The 20,162-nt window shown below is 40.5% G+C and overlaps 2 protein-coding genes across 2 annotated transcripts; both read left to right on the forward strand.

Annotated features, from left to right (window-relative positions):
• The first annotated feature begins 7,918 nt into the window (after window positions 1–7,918).
• tmem158 (transmembrane protein 158) lies at window positions 7,919–10,116 on the forward strand. The gene has a single exon (XM_010793699.1). The coding sequence runs from the start codon at window positions 8,247–8,249 to the stop codon at window positions 8,958–8,960; it is 714 nt and encodes a 237-aa protein (XP_010792001.1). The 5' UTR covers window positions 7,919–8,246; the 3' UTR covers window positions 8,961–10,116.
• A 1,255-nt stretch (window positions 10,117–11,371) lies between these two features.
• cdcp1a (CUB domain containing protein 1a) lies at window positions 11,372–18,854 on the forward strand. Its single transcript, XM_010793700.1, has 9 exons — window positions 11,372–11,575; window positions 12,333–12,542; window positions 12,651–13,013; window positions 13,097–13,465; window positions 14,681–14,872; window positions 16,098–16,472; window positions 16,553–16,909; window positions 17,454–17,541; window positions 17,766–18,854. Exons 1-9 carry the CDS (start codon window positions 11,512–11,514, stop codon window positions 18,199–18,201), a joined length of 2,454 nt encoding a protein of 817 aa, XP_010792002.1. The 5' UTR covers window positions 11,372–11,511; the 3' UTR covers window positions 18,202–18,854.
• The last annotated feature ends 1,308 nt before the right edge of the window (window positions 18,855–20,162 follow it).

Here is a 20,162-nt window from a genome sequence, read left to right on the forward strand (position 1 = left end):
TCTAGCCATCAACATAAAAAAGACCCAAATCCTCCACCAACCACCACCAAACAGCAGTACGCCTGTCCTTCCCCCAAACATCTCCATTGACAACATCAGACTGGAAAATGTGGACCACTTCCCATACCTTGGCAGCCTCTAGTATCATCAAAAGCTGTTATTGATAATGAAATACACCATCGCCTCAGCTGTGCCAGTGGGGCTTTCTCAAGGCTAAGGAAGAGAGTCTTTGAGAACCGTGACCTCCAAGCAAAGACCAAAATCTTGGTATATAAAGTTGTGGTGCTCCCCACTCTTCTGTATGGATCAGAAGCCTGGACCACATACAGCAGGCACTTAAGGCATACCATCAGAGATCCCTCCGAAAAATCCTTAGGATTAGCTGGGAGGATCGGCACACTAACACCAGCGTCCTGGAGGAGGCTGACATTCCCACCATCACTGCCACCATTGCCCAAAACCAGCTCAGATGGACTGGCTATGTTATCCGCATGCCTCACTCTCATCTCCCAAAACAAGTCCTTTATTCCCAATTTGCTAAAGGGAAACGGGCCCCTGGAGGCCAAAAGAAAAGAGGTACAAAGATAACATAAAAACAAACCTAAAGAAGTGCCACATAGACCTCAAAGCTTGGGAAGACATGGCAACAGACAGGGCGACCTGGAGACCTTGTCCGTGAGGGTGCTGCACTATATAATGATGACCTCTGCCATGCTGCACAAGACAAGCGCAGACTCAGGAAGGAGAGAGCAACCACCAAACAGGTCCAACCCAAACCCTCCACCACTACATTCCCCTGTCCACACTGCACAAGAATAATCGGGTCCAGAATCGGCCTCTATGTCCACCTGAAGACCCACAAGGACCAAGAAGGGGGACAGTCATACTCGACTAGGAGGGACCGCCGATGATGGTGTGTGTGCAGATGGTTACTAATTCCTTTTCTTTATGTTCAAAACAGATCTAGTCCCATACGAGGAATGAATTTCACGAGTATGCCAATAAAAAGATATTATTGGCCTTTAGCGAGCCCCTGAACCTAATAAAAAAAGAAAGAAGAATCTATCCCAACAGTGTGTTTACTGTTTGCTTGTGGCTTTTTTTATACCAATAAAACTTTAAATCAACAGCATAAATGTTCATATTTAAAGAAAATCCAATTTTAGCCAACTTAAAACTAGGGATGTTCCCTTTTTTGTTGAAAAGTTAAAACATAAACATTTGATGATGTGAGGTCTGTATTTATTCTGCTGGGGGTCGATATTCTTTCAAATGAATGGTCCTCTCACAACGTGCTGTATACACAGAAATGATAGGTATCATATAACTGGAGCAGATGGAGGCACGATGTCCTCAGGGAGCGTCTGAGTGAGCAAAGCCAATTAATTGCTGAAGCTCTGTGGAGAAAGAACAAACTGAAATAAAACATGGAAACATTTCTGTTAAAGTCTCATCCTCTTTCCAGCTGCCAGCTTTGTCTCTGCGCTCCACTTCTTTATATTTTACTGTAATTAAAAAAACATGGCAGGGCTCCTCAGTTTAAGTCTTTTAATAAATTATTTTTGGGTTGCATTAAAGTTTTCCATTTTCGGACTGCTAAATCGGAGTCTAAGGTACAAGCAGCCACTGTTGTTTTTCAAACAAATCCCTTTTGAAAGCAACCAATCATCCTCCTTCTCCACCCACATCCGCCTCCCCCGATCCCACACGACAAACAGCCCACGGTAATCACCCCTCTCGCCTTGTTTCGGAGGACGATTGCATTTCACTAGCAGAGAACCAGATGACAAACGACCATGCAGAGCGGCCGCAGCAGCAGTGCGTAAGCTAGAAAGCAGATGAGGGGAGAGAGAGGGGGGGTCTGACTTGTCTTCACCTGTCCAGGATGACCTTTGTGGACACGGTGTGTGATTCACATGCACTTCAATGAGTTGCTGCAGAGAAGCAATCTCACACCATTTCAGCTCCCCGAGAGCGGCGAGGAGCTGATGGGCCTCTGCACGCCTCTGACTCTGATCCAGAGCGCCTGATAAGTGTGATGTTATTTCTAGGGCCGGTTTCACTTTCGTCAACCCCTTGTGTCCTCCACTTATCTGTTATCATGGAGACCCCAGAGAGAAACACTGTGGTACAGAGGAGATGAGGAGGTTCGGATCTGGAACAAGATCTTAAAGAATCTGGCAGCGTCCCGCTCATCTTCCAATTTTTTCCAACTCAAATGCAGATTCTGCAACAGACAAGCTGTTCAAAACATTTGTTACATCTTCCACCAGACTCCCACTCCACTTTGCCTGATTTCTGAGTAGCTCCTTTGCAATTAATGTAGCTAATTAGAGTACGACTCCTTAGATCCCTCTGCACTCTCTCACAAGATTACACTTAAACCGGCTGTAATAGAGGCGCTGGTTGCAATCTCATTAAGATACAAATACACTGAGTTTTAAATGGGTTCCTACAAATGTTCATGAGCATTTTAACAGCCCTCCTTTCACTTAAAGCTTAACAGTGAGAAAAAGAGACTAACTGTATTGTATCCGAGTAATTGGGATCTGTTTAACAATTATGAGCAACGGTTGAAAGTGACTATTTACTCTCCATTTTGGTACAGTATATGCTCACTTTTGAGATTTCAAGAGTGACATCAGTAAACATGTACAATCAAACTATAGATAACATTCAGTGACACACACAGGTCCATATGCAGGTTCAGTAGTTTGATTGAGGTACTAGGGTAATATTTTACCTGTTCAGTTTACAGTTTGGTTACCTGTCCTTTCGGCCTGCAGGCATCAGCTCATACTCTTTGCTAATGGTGTCTTTTGTGTCACAGCTGATTTTAGGATCTGCTTTTTCCTCACATATTTTCCTGAAAAGAAGATGGGGGCAGAACGGCAATTACTCTTCCAGATCTTCTGATCAGGAGTTGTGATTTGGATTTAACAGACAGGTTACGAAACACTGATGTGAAGACATAAAGAATAATACATTCAAAGGCTGCCCATAAAATATTTGTATCCAATCTAAGTAACACGAGCCTTCACAGAAAAGCAGACATTATACTGCAGATTTGCAAAGCATACTCCACTTGATGAGCCCATAACTGTGAATCACGGTAAATACCTACTTGTACGACGTTGTAACCTCTTCAACTCTCTCCACACTGACAATTGTGCTGTGGTTCACCAACAGACCTATGATCAAGACCATATCGTTCTTTTTTTTGTGTTTAACATTCGGTTATGCCCCTCACACCACTGCATAAACTCTTCTATCTCTGAACTTCTATAAAGCGTCTGAATCTGTTTTCAGTAACTTTATATTACATTGTTATTTCCTATGGAAAATGCATGATACTATATTCCACAATATAAGGGTTCACCTCCCTCTGTTTCTGCTTGTGTAACAGGATCTGAGGACGTATTGTGTTAAAGGCTGAGCCATAATCCATTTTCATTCGTTTAGGAAAAAATGTAGGATTTTTAAGGGGCATTATAATAAAGTGGGTTGTAGTGTCTACCATCATACTTAGCAAATTGGTATTTGATGACCTTTAATGTCAGTCCACACAGTCTGAAATCTTTATTTTCTTACGTCGTTTTTTAGGTATGTGAACAGTGTGTGTCATATATTTGTAATCCACTATATTTAAGGGAGCTACCACTGTGCTGTAACTTATTTGACATCTAGTTTAAACTTCATTTCTAAAGGAAACAAAAACGCTTTCAAATTAAAAAACATTGCGCTGGTAATATGTCTTAATATTTTCATTACAGGATTTTTTTTACAAGTATTTTTACATCATAATATTGCTAATAGTGATTAAGCATTGCACTTCCATAAAGCTTGGACTCACAAGAGAAAAATAATCAGAAGAAACACATCAACAGGCCAAAGAAGTGCGAAAGGTGTAATGTGTGAAATAAGTTAAATATAGATGAGTACTTTATCCTATAAGTGATCTGGTTTGTTTTGCAGGTGTTGATGAGGCCCGAAGGTCTGGATTGAATAAATACATCAAATCCACTTCTTTAATTTATGATCCTTCTGTGCTACAGTGCTAGGATCCAACTAATGCTTGAACTTTATTATTCCTTTATAAGAGAAATTAGAGAAGAAGAGACTCTGTGGTGTGTGATTCATTTTAATAGACAGAGTGGATGTGGATTTCTTTTGATAGACAGAACCTGAACACAACGCTGTCATGAATAATTGTGCCTGCAATATTCTTGGCAATGGCACCGAACATGACAATAACAGCGATGATGATGATGTTATTAGTTTTTTTATTGTTATCAACACTGATGCTTCTCTGCTTCTAGGAAAACTGCCTGTTTTGTTGCCGTGGTGATGAGTCCTGGCAGTGATTGGTGTGTGACAGGACGCCAGGAGAAAGGCAGGGGATTCAGATCTAAAAAGACCAGCTTGAAAATGGTGTCTTTGAGGATATACGTACCCGAACCCTCAGCTTGTAATGAAGTCAGTGGTGTGTGTGTGAGGTGTGGGGTTCGACTAAGGGTGTCTGATCCACAGAGCCACTAGAAGCCCCTTCTTTCAGTTTTCTGAATAAAGAGATACATTTTAAGAAAAATAAATCTTTCATACATTCTCTTTTGGCACTAGAGACTTTTATCTTAGTCCAATTTGCATTTTTGTCACCAAAGCAATTTACATTTTTATAGCATAATTAATGAACAAGAAAGTCATTTACATGTTCTTGCTCTGCTCACTAGTACACTGTCTAGACTAGAGCATATCTGATGTGAAGAGCCTGGCTTTTGGCAACGACTGGGATTGTTTTTCAGCACCTGAGAGATGTCTGTTTGCGCAGAAAGAGATCCGTACAACTACATGATTGTTTTTAAATAAAATGTTGACTGTTATCATCAAACGGAGACATGGGGATGAGGGCTTTCAGGTGCAAATTGACACCAAAGCGTCTTTCACTTCACATCAAATACACCTCAGGAGCTTCTGGAGTAAATTACCTCATTTAAACAGCGCAGAAGAAAACAATTCATACAAGTAGCATTCGTATTTTGGAGCCTGCAAAGATGAAAGAAAAAATTAATTATGATTTTGCCTCTGGTCAATGACCTCGTTCTGTTAATAGCTTATTATCTTTCCTGATGCATTATTTATACAGTGTCAGGAGGAGTATTCTGGTAAAAGGCATAACTGTTTCCTGGTTAAAAGCTATTTCAATCTTGAAACTGTGTTTACCAGAATCAGGATGCATGGACAATTAAGTGATGGACATCTAAAGCCATCTCATGTTACTCATCTATAAAGCTCTATTGAAGCTCCCAGAATACCTACGGCTTCTTGTCTCATATACATTTAATAATTCCAATCCAGAAATTACTTAACTTTACATATCCCTGATGTACACACTAATGTTGGCAATGAACTACAAACTGCCCTCAAATTAGAGTCTGACCTTTCGCTTGGAGATGTTAAAGCTTGATGTAAAAAAAGGGAAAAAACGTTTTTAACTTCTGTATGTAGCACTTAGAACGGTCTGGCTCATTTTAAACGAACGCACAGCACTTACAGTGATTTGGCATATTGTAATATACTTACAGGACTCTTGTAGTTTGTATTGAATTGCAAGAAGCTTTGAATAGAAACATCAGCTAAATGAAATGTAAAGCATTTTTAGGATTATTTTGTTCATATCTTGCTGTTTGTGTAGTTGTTGGCTTTTTTTTGCTGATTGTGTTTAGTCTATTGTTCTTGATATCAGGTATTGATATCTTAAAACCAATGACACTTTCTTATTAAATGATTTTAGGAGGAGGTGATAGTGTCTCTAAAAAGAGAGGAGAGCAACACCTAAACAATTTAAAAGGTTTGAGCCTGAGTGTATAAAAGTGTTTTTTAGGATCCAGGGTGGACTTTGAGCTCAGTGAGATTCCGGCCAAAGCTGGCTCACCGGGTGGCCACAGCTTGAAAAACTTGTTGCCAAAATGGTCCAGGTGTTCAATGCTTAAACTTTTATTAAAACTACACACAATTGAGATTAACTACAGCTGTGTCCCCAGCTGTTAATGTAATCAGATTTGCTGCTTGTTACAGAGCGTTGGATCCAAAACACAAAGAGGTTGAGGGACGGTGAGTGTGTCCTCTTCAGATACAGCAGCCAGGTGACAGCCACTGTGAACAAACCCCTGCTGCTGCAGCTCAGAGGAGGAACATGTTTATTGATGGGTCTCGCTGCCCCTGAGTGCACAACAGAGAAACAAACAGCAACGTACAGAGAGCTCTCAGCGAGGAGAGCAGATGAACAAACAAGGACCTGGATTACACACCGATTGTTGGGTTTACCTCAGAGATTATTTCTTATACATGCCTGATATAACACTTACATACAAAGTGTATCTATATACAAAATCTCACAAAGTATGTCACGGTAAGTAACCATAGTAATTTATGAATCCACGGTCGTGGTAGGATAACTTACTTTGAACAAAAATTAGAAATACTGCAAAAATATATAAATAAGCAAACTTTCAGTATTTAAATTGCACTCAATTTGCAGGTCCATTTCAGAATAATATATTATTGAGTAACATTAACTGATGCATTAATGTGTTTGGGTTTATAACTGGGGGATACTTTAAATCTATCATAATCTATGACCTTTTAATATTTGATGTATACCTTATTTTAATAATCTGGATCTGTAAAGTAACTATAGCTGCCACATACAAAGTAGAACAATGGCCTAACCTCACATGTGCACTTATAGGCAAAGTATTTATGTGAACTGCTTTGTTACCTTCTGGTTAAACAGCCCAGACAAGAGTTGATTTCATCACAACTAATTGAAAAATACAAATGTCAGATTTTATAGTGGTGATATTTGGCATAAAAAATATCCTTGCATTTTTGTAAATCACTGAATGGAGGGAAACATGTGTGCAGTTAGACTAATAACTACAGCTTAGTAGGACAAATGTTGATGTGAAAGGGAAAGAGCAACTTGCCCTTGCTTCATCACCACTTCTGAGGTGCTCTTGGGCAAGACACGTAAGCCCCTACTGGTCCGGTGGGGTTGCTAAATCACTGACATGCCGCGCTCAGTGAATGTTAAAGGTCCCAAAGGTAATCTCTCCTACGTGGGATGCAGATTAACTTCTGATCGTTTGGCTCAATCACAATGGTGAAAGTCACTGATGTAACCTTTGTTACCTGAAATCACATCATGTCTCTCATGTTATTAGGGATGTCAGAGCTCATACATTTAAATAGTATTTCACAAAATAAAAAAATGTGTTAAGCATTTATATACTTTATATATTTTTTCTACAATAGATTAAAGGGCTGTCTACCCACTAGGTCACTGAACTCATGCCCTTATCCACCTGGGGCTGCTCAGCTAAGAAAGTACATAAAGTGGGTATATTTAGTTTGGTAATTCCAATATCTTTTATGTCAACATGTTTAAATTTGATTAATTTCAAGCTAACAAAATAATCACATAGATGAAGGATTCACTGCTTTCCCACCATGCATTCATCCCAATGCAGGTTTAGAAACAACATTTAGATCTTTGTGATGGCATCATCTATTTATAGAAATATTACAGATCAGTTGAATGCATTTAAAAAAAAAAAACGTATAACCTAAAAAGGTACCACAGGTTCATCTCTGTGGGCAATTAAGTGTTATTTTAGTTACAGTCTTATCTCGATAGTGAAAGGACGAATAAGGATTTATTTCTCGAATCATTCATTCCAGCATTGAGAAAGTTGCATTGACCATGTGTGTGTGTGTGTGTGTGTGTGTGTGTGTGTGTGTGTGTGTGTGTGTGTGTGTGTGTGTGTGTGTGTGTTGCTGATTGGAAGATGTGTGTTGAACTTCTGTCCCTGCGCACTCCCCTCGCCATTCCTCTTTGTTTTCCTGCTCAGCGCTCACACCTGAAGTGACAAAGAGGTGGGCCAAGCTCAGTTGAGCTCGAGCTGTGATGAAGGCAGCGCGCGGTGCTGCCCAGCGTGCTTCTGCTGTAAATTTAGCGAACAAGTCAGGAGGAAAATATCCGAAGGGAGGGAGGGAGGGGGAAGCGCGCGTGTGATAGGCATTGGACGGCTCCCTTCATACCAGTAAGACAGGGGATTGAGTTTCTCCATCGGGAGCTGCGTTATTAAAGACCACTGGCGACTGGCTGGTCCAAACATTGGAGTGCATTGTCCGTCGCCTGCGAATTGCCACAGCACCATGCGAGCAGGAGAGACGCGCCCTGGGCCATGCTGAACGACTCCCCGACTCTCCTGCTGGCTCTCACCGCAGTGGCCGGACTTCTCCAGCGATGCCAGGGCTGGAGCGACGAAGAACTCCTCCTGCCGCCCACCAACTCCTCCAACAGGTTCCTGACCAACCTGGAGGTGGACGTGCGCTTCTCCAAGAGGTCCGTGGAGGAGAGCGACGCCTCCCCCGACGCCTCGCCCGACGCCTCCTCCCTGCAGCCGGTGTCCCAGTGCAACGTGAGCGTGCAGAGGCTGCTGCCCACCTCGCTCGTGGCCCGCTGGGACAGCAGCTTCGGCTTCCAGTGTGATGTGCTCATCTACACCATCAACAACCACGGAAGGGCTTTTTTCTCCGCGGCGTTCAACAGGGCAATCTCGCCCGTCGTCATCGAGCATCTCGGTATCACCGGGGTTCAGCAGGAGCTGCGGCTGTGCGTGGGCTGCGGGATGTCCCGGTACCGGAGATTCGGCCAGGGCAGGTCGAGGGGCCAGCAGGCGGGGGGTCAGGTCACTTTCTGCTGCGTGGATTTCAGCCTCGACGAACTGAAGGGGGACAAAAGTTGGAGGCTGAACAGAAAGCCCATCGAGTCGACACTTGTGGCTTGTTTCATGACTTTGGTCATCATTGTGTGGAGTGTTGCTGCTCTCATATGGCCAGTCCCCATCATTGCAGGGTTTCTGCCCAATGGGATGGAGCAGAGGAGACCGAGATAATTGAACATAATCTTTATTATAATTAGCCTGTGCTGCCTATTCTATAACTGTAGCCATTGAACTGTTCACCTGAAAGAATGATGGAGGAGCTACTGAGACATTTTTGATCAGATGCTTTAGTTTTGGGGTGTTTTTTAACTAATTTAGAGCTCCTCCACATTACAAGGTAAAGTATGATGGATTATAGCCTACTAGCCATTAGTGATCTATACTGGGACCAACACCAATGTGTTTTGTATACCCTTGTAGGCCTTCCTATATATAATGTCAACGTAAACTGTGCAAACTTTTCTCTTTAAACAGTGTTTGTATAGTTTTCAATCTTTCTAGAAAGTTTTTGCCTTATCCCATGTGTAGGACCTTTGCACTGAAACCTGAACTTTAAAGTGTGCCGTCACATATATAACCACTAGTCATGTTCAAAGTTCATGTATTAGTTTTAATTTCCCCAAATAGATGTTGTATCTTGAAATAGAGAGGGTTTCAATAATAACATTGGTAGGTTTATAATATCAATATGCGTGTTTATTTGTATCCATGTTCCAATGGTTTCAATTAAAATAAAATTGATTATAGGCTATCTCAGATTCTCTCTAAACTGTTTTCTGTGGCCCTATCAAATTGACTTCACACTGAGTTTAAGTGAACATTGCATGTGAACAAAGGCAAAGTCTTTGGAAAACATACACTCAGTTGCCAGTTTTTACACCAAGCTCAAACTAATGCAGCTTATAAAACGATACCTTGAGGAAGGTCCTAATGTTTCAGAGAGCTGTTGATTCAGCTGTTTGATCATTTTTTAAGATGAAGTTTGTGGTGCTGTTGAGCTGTGTTGCACTGCTCAGAAATGTGTTACCTTGAAATGTTACTTTGAAGTGCAAAATGCACAAATAATAGACTCTATTGACCCATATTATTTTATTATCTCATAAATTGTTTAAATGCCTGCCTATATGACTTATACAACTCAAATATACATTTTGTTTGCTGTTTATTTCTTAACTGCAGATGTTGAATTATTAACAGTACTTCAATATCAATGATAAAGTACTTCTTCTGACAATGGCTTCTTTTCAGAGTGTTAAAGTATTGATGCATAACTAGCAGCATTTTAATGTTGCTGGTTCAGCTAATGCCCAGGTTTTGTTGGTACAGAAACTCATAACATCTAATCAATTTGCAAAGTTTGTCAACTCTTTTTAGTAAAGTCCATCAGGCTGAGGTCAGCTCTCTGTCCCCACTCCTCTCTATTTTACCTTCATTTGTTTGGTATTAGTATATATTTATGTGGCTTTCCCATTACAAATTACTTTTATTTGAGATACTAGCCTGTGAAGATGATCTATTCAAAGTGGATTTTTAAATGTTTTTAAAATACAGCTCATTGATCATTTGATTCCTATAAAATCACAAGCTTGCTATAAGGTGCATCTAGTTATGACCAATGTATTCTAACACAGCAATACAATAAATCCTCCCTTCATTAGGATTGTAAGCAGGGCTGAGAAAAATGCTTCAATATTAGCACAAGCTGCAGTACAACATCAGATAATTATTACACAGCTGAATCAACTTTATAACCATCAAGAAAGTAAGGTTTATTGCAGGATTGTTGTATTAGATTACGTTATTTCTTTGGTAGAGTACCTACTAATTTGGCACATGGAGTGTTGGCTAGTGTATAATCTGAATAACGATAAGTGACATTAGAAAAACATTTCTAATACTTTTGTACTTTGAATATATTCAGTCACAAGTTCATGTTGAGCCTGCGGTACTAAATACCATGGTACTACTAGGCTATTTATAGGCTATAATTATATACTATTATAATAAAAGTAACACTTTGTTGTCATTTATGTATCATTGGTGGAAGAAGCATTACCACAGTTTAAAAATACCCTATAACAAGTAAAAATGGGTAAAGAAGGATTTGCATCTTAATGTAGCAAAAGTGCAATAACTTTGACATGAGTGGATTTTGTATTAATGGTGTAAATTTGCAGAGTAGCTAGCTGTTGAACTAATGTAGTCAAGTGAAATAGGACTATACAGGTCTCCACAACGTAGTGGGGTAAAAGTAGCAGAACAAATATTAATGCTTAATTACAAGTGGCTAAACATTATAAGTACAGTAGCCTACTTGAGTAATGCGTAATGTGTTTTATCCATGCACTGTATTATTTATTATGAATGTATATTTTTTCGTATTTTTTATTGCAAATACCAATATTTGAAATATATTCAAAATAAATAACTAAACTGTAGGGATTTAGGAGGCTTTTTAGTTGAGTTTTCTTTAATGAAGTTAGGCATGCAACTCTGTACCTGCCAAAATGGCTGACTCAGCCACGCCTTTCCATTACCTGTTGCTTCAGCTGCGGACACACTCACACATACAGGAAGTGGAGCAGTTGAGTAAACTACAAGCTGAGCTAAACCTAAACGAAAATGTGGCGCATGAAGGTCGCAGCTGTGGAGAAGAAATGAAATATGCGCAGATGTGCGCTGATTTCCCCCCGGATCTAATAGAAAAACAGTTTCGGACAGCATGTCATCAACAAGAGTCACGCTTCGGTTTTTTCTTCTCACCTTCGTCACAGCCACTGTTTCAGGTGAGTTACAGCTCAATTATTAACCAGCAGGACAGAAAATCTGCTGTGGTATACTATTTTTCCTCAGACTAGGACAATGAATGTAGGGGAAAACATTTAATTCCCAATCAACTTTATTATGAACTATGTCAAAGGCAAAGCTGTTATTATTGTGCGTGATAACTGGTAATATGGCTGGTGATTAATTGTTGGAACCAGAATGACTAGGATTAGTTGTGTCACAGTAAATGAAGTTGTATAGCAGGATCAGGATGAGGACAAAATGAAAAAGGAAGGGCAGTGTGAAGCTATTGTTGTGACTGGTGGGTTTTTCTGTTGTTTGTTCAACAGAAACCTCATCATCATGTGTCAGGTTAAATAACATGTCTGTATTTTTTCCACTTCAGAAATAGATTTATATAAAGATACATAATAGAGTGTAAAGCGAGATATATGGGACAATAGGGAGTTGATGCAAAGGGCTGCTGTGTGTGAACATGGCTGTGTTTGTTCAGCACAGTCCATGTTACTCATAGAGGGAGTGAAGCTAAGCTGTCTGCCTCATCTCTCAACACAGTTAGTCATTAGGGCTTTGTTAACACTTAATAGAAGCATGTATTCAACAATTCTCAATACATCTTTATAATATGATATTCATTTACATCTAAGTGGTTATTTCATTGTGATATTTCATGTAATCAGCAGTTTACATCTAGTGTCTCTATATACACTCCTCCCTTTTCTCCTAATCACATTTTCTATTTGTTTTATTGTCCAGGGGTCCTAAAGCTGTCCATCGCCCCTGACAGAGGCACCACTCTCAGCATCAGCAGTAGTCAGGTCAAAGGTTGCAAAGTCTGCACCTGGGCAGGACGCCTACGACAATGTGGTTTATCCGTTGTGTTAAAAGAAAACACTCCCGTCTCTGTGGAGTTTGAGTGCTCTCGACCTCAAGATGTGTTCAGCGTAGAAATTGCGCGAAATATAGGTAAATATAGTACTGCAGTAAAAGAGCCAATTCAAATTATTATTTTATTTTAAGCAAATCTAATTTTCTTGCAGGTCTAACAATTTATTTTTGACTATCTCCTCTCAGAATGTACCACAAAGTTGTGCACTGGCCACATCATCCAGGCTGACACCGGCTCTCTTCCTTTGCTGGATTTTAATCGCAAGTTCATCTGGAACCTGAATGCCTCTGCGCCAAAAGCAGTTAAAATAGACTTCAGCAACACGGGTCTAAGACAGATAAATCCCTCTGACAGCTGTCCAGATGGACACAGCTACAATCTCCAGGCCTTCCAGACTTCAGGAAATGTGGCCGTCGGGAAATACTGCAGGACGGGGCCTGTTGTCTGTGCTCAGATTCTGAATCAAGGTAGCTTTTCTCTGGACGTCCCAGCAGGACAGAAGCTGCAAAATGGCCAGTTTGACGTGTCTGTTGGGGAGGAAATCAAATGTGAGTTTACATTTTGGAGTCTGAATAATTTCTTATGCTTTATGTGTCCAATACTTGAGTTTGTATATTTTTCTCTCTTACAGCCCTCACCAAAATTACAGTGATGATTCCAAAAGGGACCTCGTCCTTAGAGCTGCTCTCGCCAAACTACCCTGATAGTTTTCCCGATGACGACGTGATGCAGTGGTACTTTCAAGTACCGGACAAACACAGAACGGCCCTTCAGTTTTTAAATGTCACAAAGCCGCGTTGTCTGAAGAAGGAGACAGCGGTGGAGTACCACAGCAAAGGGAGAGGGGCGATGGTGCTGAGTCTGTCGGACCCCCAGCCAGAACAGAATCAGGGAGACTTCACCCTGACGCTGAGGAACTGTGAGATGGACATAAGAAGTGCTGCTTCTCCTGGACTGTTGCTGAACCTCAGGGTGTCGTCTTCAAGAACAGGATTAACAGGTTTGTGCATCAGTTTTGACTTTTTACCACTGCCACGATAGTTATGTATTTCTATCTCTAAAAATAATAAGTAATGTGTTCCAAACATTTGTGAGAGTGGGAGCTAGACCTTGAGCCAGAGAAAAGTAGTTTTTGTCCATAATGAAGATCTTAAAGAATGTTGTTTGTATACACACTATATCTAGAAAAAAAACTGAGATCTAGGGGTTTTTTCTGAGGATAGTTTTATGAGGAAAAAATGATTTACCTGAAATGTAAAGCTGCTCTATTAATTAATTTATATATTAACAGTAGTTCAAATGGCTATGTATAATTTGAAAGATTTAGCTTGCAATGACAAATCCACTCTTTATAACCCAACTTTTCATCTCCAGGGAGCGCTTTCATCATTTTTATCCTTTTTATCCTTTTCTTTAGTTTTTAAGCCCCTAGATAAAACATTTCTGTTAACTCTCACGTCTCATAGCTGCTTTCTGATCACATTAGGCCTCTGTTTGGGGATATAAAGCTCTAGAGAAACACTTTACACTACCTGCTCACCAACAGGGAGCATTTGAAGCTAAAGAGACACATTTTTCCTTTAGCTGTTGGAAGGCGGTTAAAAGAGACAACGTTTAGACTTAGATTCAGCGAGTGTATCATGCCTGAAAAAGAAAATGAAAAATGGTGTTGATCAACTTTTCGTTTGTCAATGTATAACTGAAAAGAAAGCAGTTTTTGGGCCCAGGAGCAACAGGGAGTTAAGTGTTGGGAGAGTCTCCTCTTCATGTTGTAGCAGGCAAGAGACTACTGAATATAAATAGTCTTTCATTTCTATTTCGTTATTATCTTTACCACAGGGGTGAACTTTTATCAGTCAGAGGACAAATACATCTTCCATGTTTTAGCCACAGGCTTAGTGTGGATGAGTAACAAAACGTGACGTGGAGAGTGGGCCCCGTGGTGTTTATTCAAGCCCTCGGGTGTCAGGTTAGGGGAGCTCTAAGATTGCCTCATCGCTGAGTCATGACATAAGTGGTTCATTATTGGGAAACACTTCCTTCAATGATCCGGGAATTACATAGAACTCTATCAGTCAAATCGAAATTGTAATTCCTGTATCAACTTGGTTGTGATTTGAAATGCACATGTCCACACATTTGCATTTGTGTGGTTGTGCGTGAGGGAAAAGGAAACAGGAGTAATACTAATATCTGATTTTTCTTTATTCTGTAGTGTCATGTAAAGTGGATCTGAGCAGAATGGGGGGCCTTTCTCTTCACATCGAGAAGTTGAGACCGGCCTCTGTCTGCCAGATGAGAGTAAACTCTGTGCTTAAGGAGAAAATCACGGTCACATCGAAGAGTGAGCTCACTTTCCAGGACTGCTTTCCCGAAGACGTACAAGTCACCGCCACGAAAACCATAGGTAAACCCTGATTTAAGTGTTCAGTGGAGGCTTCTCGGGGTTTGCAAAATAGGTTTTTATAACTCACCCTATTTGGATTAATATATTATATCCCAACATAGATCAAGGCTGAAAACAGTCTCTCTGTGGCTAAAATAACATAATGCCCTGACCCAAAAAATGTGCTATCGTTTTTTTTTTCAATGGAAGAAGGAAGCGGTGCATGGCTCTGATGGTTGATCCAGTATGTGCTCTTTAGTAGGGCATGTCAAAGTATTGCAAACAGGAACCAGTAAGTCTTGCTTGGTATTAAGTGATGCAGAACAAACCAAGGCTCTCTCTCCTTAGGTGAAATGATATTCTAAATGTATTCTTTGAGCATTTGGGCTCAAAAAAATCTCACGACAAACAAAAATAGACTCCTTGTCTTCATCAGTGCCTCTGTTATAAGTTATAGTTATTGAGAAGTATTTGGATCTGATGTCGAATTAAATAATGGAAGCGCTTCAAGATTTGTCTTGGCAGATGAGAAGCGCTATATAAATTAAATGTTTTATTATTATTATTAAGTCTAACATACAGCAAGTAGTTAACCTCATAGTCTTTTCACAGTTATATTGTACATGTCATTGACTTTTAAGTTACTTAAATAAAATAACTGCCTCATTTAATTTGGCCTTAGGGGTTCGGTGGAATGCTGTTTGAGTTTACTTTTAAGATAAGTGTCTGTCTCCACCCCAAAATACTGGAATGATTGGAATTTGTTTTTGGTACTCAGTCAGCATTGTTTTACAGAAACAGTGTCCGTCTTAATCTAGATCTAGATCTGGAATGGCATTTTTTTTTGGGTACTCGGTCAGCATTGTTTTACAGAAACAGTGTCCGTCTTAATCTAGATGAGTCACTGTTGACAGTTCTCGTACAGACAGTTTCTACGTTTTTTTAAATAAGTCGTAATAAGTTTAAATACTTTTTTTGGTTATCTGGGTGAGTTGACCTTTTTCAGGCTGGACCTTTTGAAGGCAGACATTATTTCTAATTTCTAAACCCTTCTTACTCATATTGTCTATGTAAACAGCTTCACTGATTCTATTGTTGATATTTTATTTATACTGTTATTCACATTCTTAATTTTGTATTTATCCTTGTGTAAACTCTTACCTGTCCTGTGTTCCTGTTGCTGCTTAAACACCTGAATTTCCCTACGGGGAGCAATAAAGGTTTATCTCTCTCTCTTTCATATCAGAGTGTAGTGTACTGAAAGACTGCCCAAAGACCCCTGCCCGTCTGTCGGTGCCCTTGCTGCCTCCCTGCCTCCTGGCCCCTCTGAGCAGCGTGACCTGGACCCTTCGTCCTCCTCAGCACGGCACTGTGGAGCTCACCTCTTCCTTTGGGCCCCTAAAGCAGTCCCTACCTGGGCAGCAGTGCAACAACAGCATCGTCTTTAAATTGTCAGAAGACCACGGCACTACAATCGGACACTTCTGCACCCCAGGAGCCATACAGAAGGTCCAAATCCACACCAACATGACCGTCACTGTGTCCGGGATGGGGGGTAAATCACTGAGGACTCTTTCAAAGACTGTGCTGATGGAGGCCTTTTTCAAAGAGGGGATATCAGGTAACAAGCAGCTTAAATAAATGTAGATCAATAAAAGCAGTTTTCAGTGATATTTAATACTCTTTCTCTTTCATATGCAGAAAGATACATATTCACAGTGTCTCCAAAGAGAGACACTCCTGTCCTTTTGGCTACTCCTGGCTGGCCAGTAGGAATGAAGTCTTACTCCACCGTCTCCTGGATCGTCTCTGTTCCTCCGAGAATGGAGGCTCACCTGATGTTCGCCAAACTGAGCCAGCCCAAGTGCAGCAACCGCCACACCAACATCAGGGTGCAGAGAGTCGGCCGCCTGGAGGAGGAGTACAGCCGCAGGGAGGACGAAAAGGCAGTCAGTGAGATCACGGTCAACGGGAACTTCTACCTCAACATGTCTAACTGTATGCCTGAGAAAGGAGACTTCAGCGTCATCACCAAGATCACCCTGCACAAGAGCAAGAGTAAGAGGAAACTTAGTTTTATGTCACTTAACACTTTAAAAAACAAATGGGTCTTTATATGCTTCAGACAGGCATCTCTCCTTTTTAAGGTGCTACTTTTAGCCATGCAAGCAGTTTGGCTGAATTATCTCAACAACCATCAGATTAATTGATATACATTTGGTACAGATATCAATGGTTTTCCAGGTTTAAAATCATCATCTTTGGTTGATGACCAAATCCCCGCAAAACTATATTCCCATTAACTTTAACTGTACTTTGTGTTCAGTGCTAATTAGCCAATTAGTCAGCATGCTAACAGACTGAATGCTGAACATGGTCAACAATGACATTCGTTGACATCAACATGCTAGTGTTATTGAGCATGTTAGCGCAAGTTTAGTCTAATTTGCCATCACTACAACCAGTTAATGAATATTGATTCATCATCAGTCTTCTTTTATAAGCAACATCACATTTTCTATCACAAGGACATAGGGTATACTGTATTTAGAGTGCATTAGAATAAAACTTTTTTGTATCTGATTTGTTTTCTCTCATTTAGACCTGCTGCTGACTATCATCCTGAGTGTGGTGGCTGTCCTGCTGGTTATTTTTGTCATTGTGCTGGTAGTGGTCTGTGTGGTGATTAGGTGAGTGCTGCTGCATTCTGTTTTCTAGAAATGTCATAATGCACAATTAATAAGCACATTTTGTTGTCTTTATAATTGCTCAAGGCATTTAATAAATATAATGGAGAAATAGCGGTTCTTCATGTTTACTTCAATCTGCTTGAGATGTCTCCCTTGGTTGGCTGTTAGTTTGATGCAGTATTTAACTCTAAAGTTCTGATCATAATGTCTTCCCTGCCAAACAGGAAGAAGAAAAAGAAGCTGGATCATGAAATATCCATCTACAATCCAAACTGCACTAGCTTCCTGCCAGGACCAAACGGCTTCCCAAAAACACGAGAAGACAACGAGTCCCATGTGTATGCGTCCATCGAGGACACGCTGGTCTACACGCACCTCCTGAGAAAGGGAGCAGAGATGGGCATCTACGGAGAGTTCGACACACACCCGCCCTTCTCGGGGCAGACAGACTCACAGAAACCATTGGTCTCTAAAATAGCTGCAGACGATGACATACCGGTTGGGGTTTACGAGAAGTTTCAGGCTCCTCCGCTTCCAATCCGGCCCCCGAGCCACGTGAAAGCAATGCAGGACAATGTGATTTACCAAACCGAGGACCCAAGTGAAGAGGAAAACTCTCCGAATCTGGGGCCGCGGCTTGAGCCAGAGGGAGGAAACTGAGGAGGAGATTGGATTTTGCTTTTCTCTTGACCTTTGAGATATTCATTCCCTGGCATCTTTGTGATTACCTGCCTCTCAAGAAGCCTTTGTTTTTTTTTCTCTCGAGCCTAGTTTTGCACCAAAGCCAGGCACACAAATTACCCTGCTGAACCCGCCTGCCGCTTGTTACGATGTTTTATCTCAGATGAAGGCAGTAAACAATCATCCTCTTTGTACCAGCGATGCCACTATGAAAATATGATTCTTTTAGACAATGAACATTTTTCATTTGAGATATTTTGTACAATTCGTGGTTGTTTTTACATGAGCAAATGTGTGTGCTGTTTACATGCTGAAATGTTCTTTTTAATATTGAACCGAGAGAGGACTCTACTGCTATTATTGTTACCCTGTATTTTTATGGCATCATCCCAACATGATGGCCCGATGATTGCCTGTATTGCAGAATAGGTGCATAGAGTATCTTTTTACTATCAAAGCTTTTTACCCTGCTCTTTGCCTTCTGGATATATCATTACAATTTAAGTTAAGTCAATACTCACCTTTAAATGCAGATTAGGACTTTACTTTACTATGTTCACACTATATATGCTTCCGTTAGGCAATATTATAAGGAATCATTCTGTAAACTTTCATTGTTATGCGGATGATACTCAACTATATTTATCAATCAAGCCTGATGAAATTAATCATCTAAATAAAATTCAAGACTGCCTCAAGGACTTAAAAACGTGGATGACCTTACATTTTTTGATGTTAAACACGACCAAAACTGAAGTTATTGTACTTGGCCCGAAGAATCTACGAAACAAATTATCTAAAGATATACTAACTATGGATGGCATTAATTTGGCCTCCAGTGAGACTGTAAGGAATCTTGGTGTTATATTTGATCAGGATTTATCCTTTAACACCCACATAAAATCAATTTCAAGGACTGCCTACTTCCATCTACGTAACATTGCAAAAATCAGGCATATCTTGCCTCAAAACGATGCAGAGAAACTAGTCCATGCATTTGTTACTTCAAGGCTGGATTATTGTAACTCCTTATTATCAGGGTGTACCAAGAAGTCAGTCAAGTCGCTTCAGCAGTCGTGATTCAAAATGCTGCAGCTCGTGTACTAACCAGAGTTAGGAAAAGGGACTACATTACTCCTGTTCTGGCTGCCTTACACTGGCTCCCTATAGAACACAGGATAGAATTTAAAATTCTTCTTCTCGCCTACAAAGCCCTTAATGGGCAGGCGCCATCTTACCTTAAAGAACTCATTATACCCTACTGTCCTACTAGGGCATTGCGTTCCAAGAATGCAGGGTTGTTGGTTGTTCCTCTAGGAACAACCAACAACCCTGCATTCTTGGAACGCAATGCCCTAGTAGGACAGTAGGGTATAATGAGTTCTTTAAGGTAAGATGGCGCCTGCCCATTAAGGGNTGTGTGATAGAGTAGGTGTGTGTGTGTGCCGTAATTTCGATGATGGCGAAGGTTTAAGCGTAGCGAGAATGGCTGTTGAGATTGCGTTGCGTGCGTTTGTCGTTGCGATGAGACAGATGCTTGTGCGATTGCGTATTTTTGTCTGTTTTGTCTGTTGCGGTGGTTGGTGTGTGGTAGATATGTGTGTTTATAAGATAGATAGATATAGATAGATGATAAAGATGATAAGTGATATGTTAGATAGGTTGTGTTGTGTGTGATGTGTGTGTGTGTGTGTGTGGTGTGTGATGGTGTTCATAGCCTCTCCAAAATCTGAACAGTCCCACCCTTAATGTGCTACTATCTACAGGTTCCCGGGTCAATGACTCCCGCAGCCCCCCTCGTTCTGTTGATTAAATAAGAGTATATTAGAAAAGAAATATTATTAGTACCAAAATAATAATAGATACATACAATTACACACAGTTTTTCAATATTAACGGACATAATTTTTTATATGGTATTTTGGATGGGAAGTAAGTAA

This window comes from Notothenia coriiceps, unplaced genomic scaffold, assembly GCF_000735185.1.
Source record: "Notothenia coriiceps isolate Sejong01 unplaced genomic scaffold, NC01 NC01_scaffold00037244, whole genome shotgun sequence".
NCBI lineage: Eukaryota > Metazoa > Chordata > Actinopteri > Perciformes > Nototheniidae > Notothenia > Notothenia coriiceps.

Excerpts from the sequence above, each read along its gene's own strand:
- tmem158 (XM_010793699.1), top strand. The coding sequence starts at position 8,247 with ATGCTGAACGACTCCCCGACTCTCCTGCTGGCTCTCACCGCAGTGGCC.
- cdcp1a (XM_010793700.1), top strand. The coding sequence starts at position 11,512 with ATGTCATCAACAAGAGTCACGCTTCGGTTTTTTCTTCTCACCTTCGTC. Across the intron at positions 12,543-12,650 it reads AGAAATTGCGCGAAATATAG|AATGTACCACAAAGTTGTGC; the intron begins GTAAATATAGTA and ends ATCTCCTCTCAG. Across the intron at positions 13,466-14,680 it reads TTCAAGAACAGGATTAACAG|TGTCATGTAAAGTGGATCTG; the intron begins GTTTGTGCATCA and ends TTTATTCTGTAG.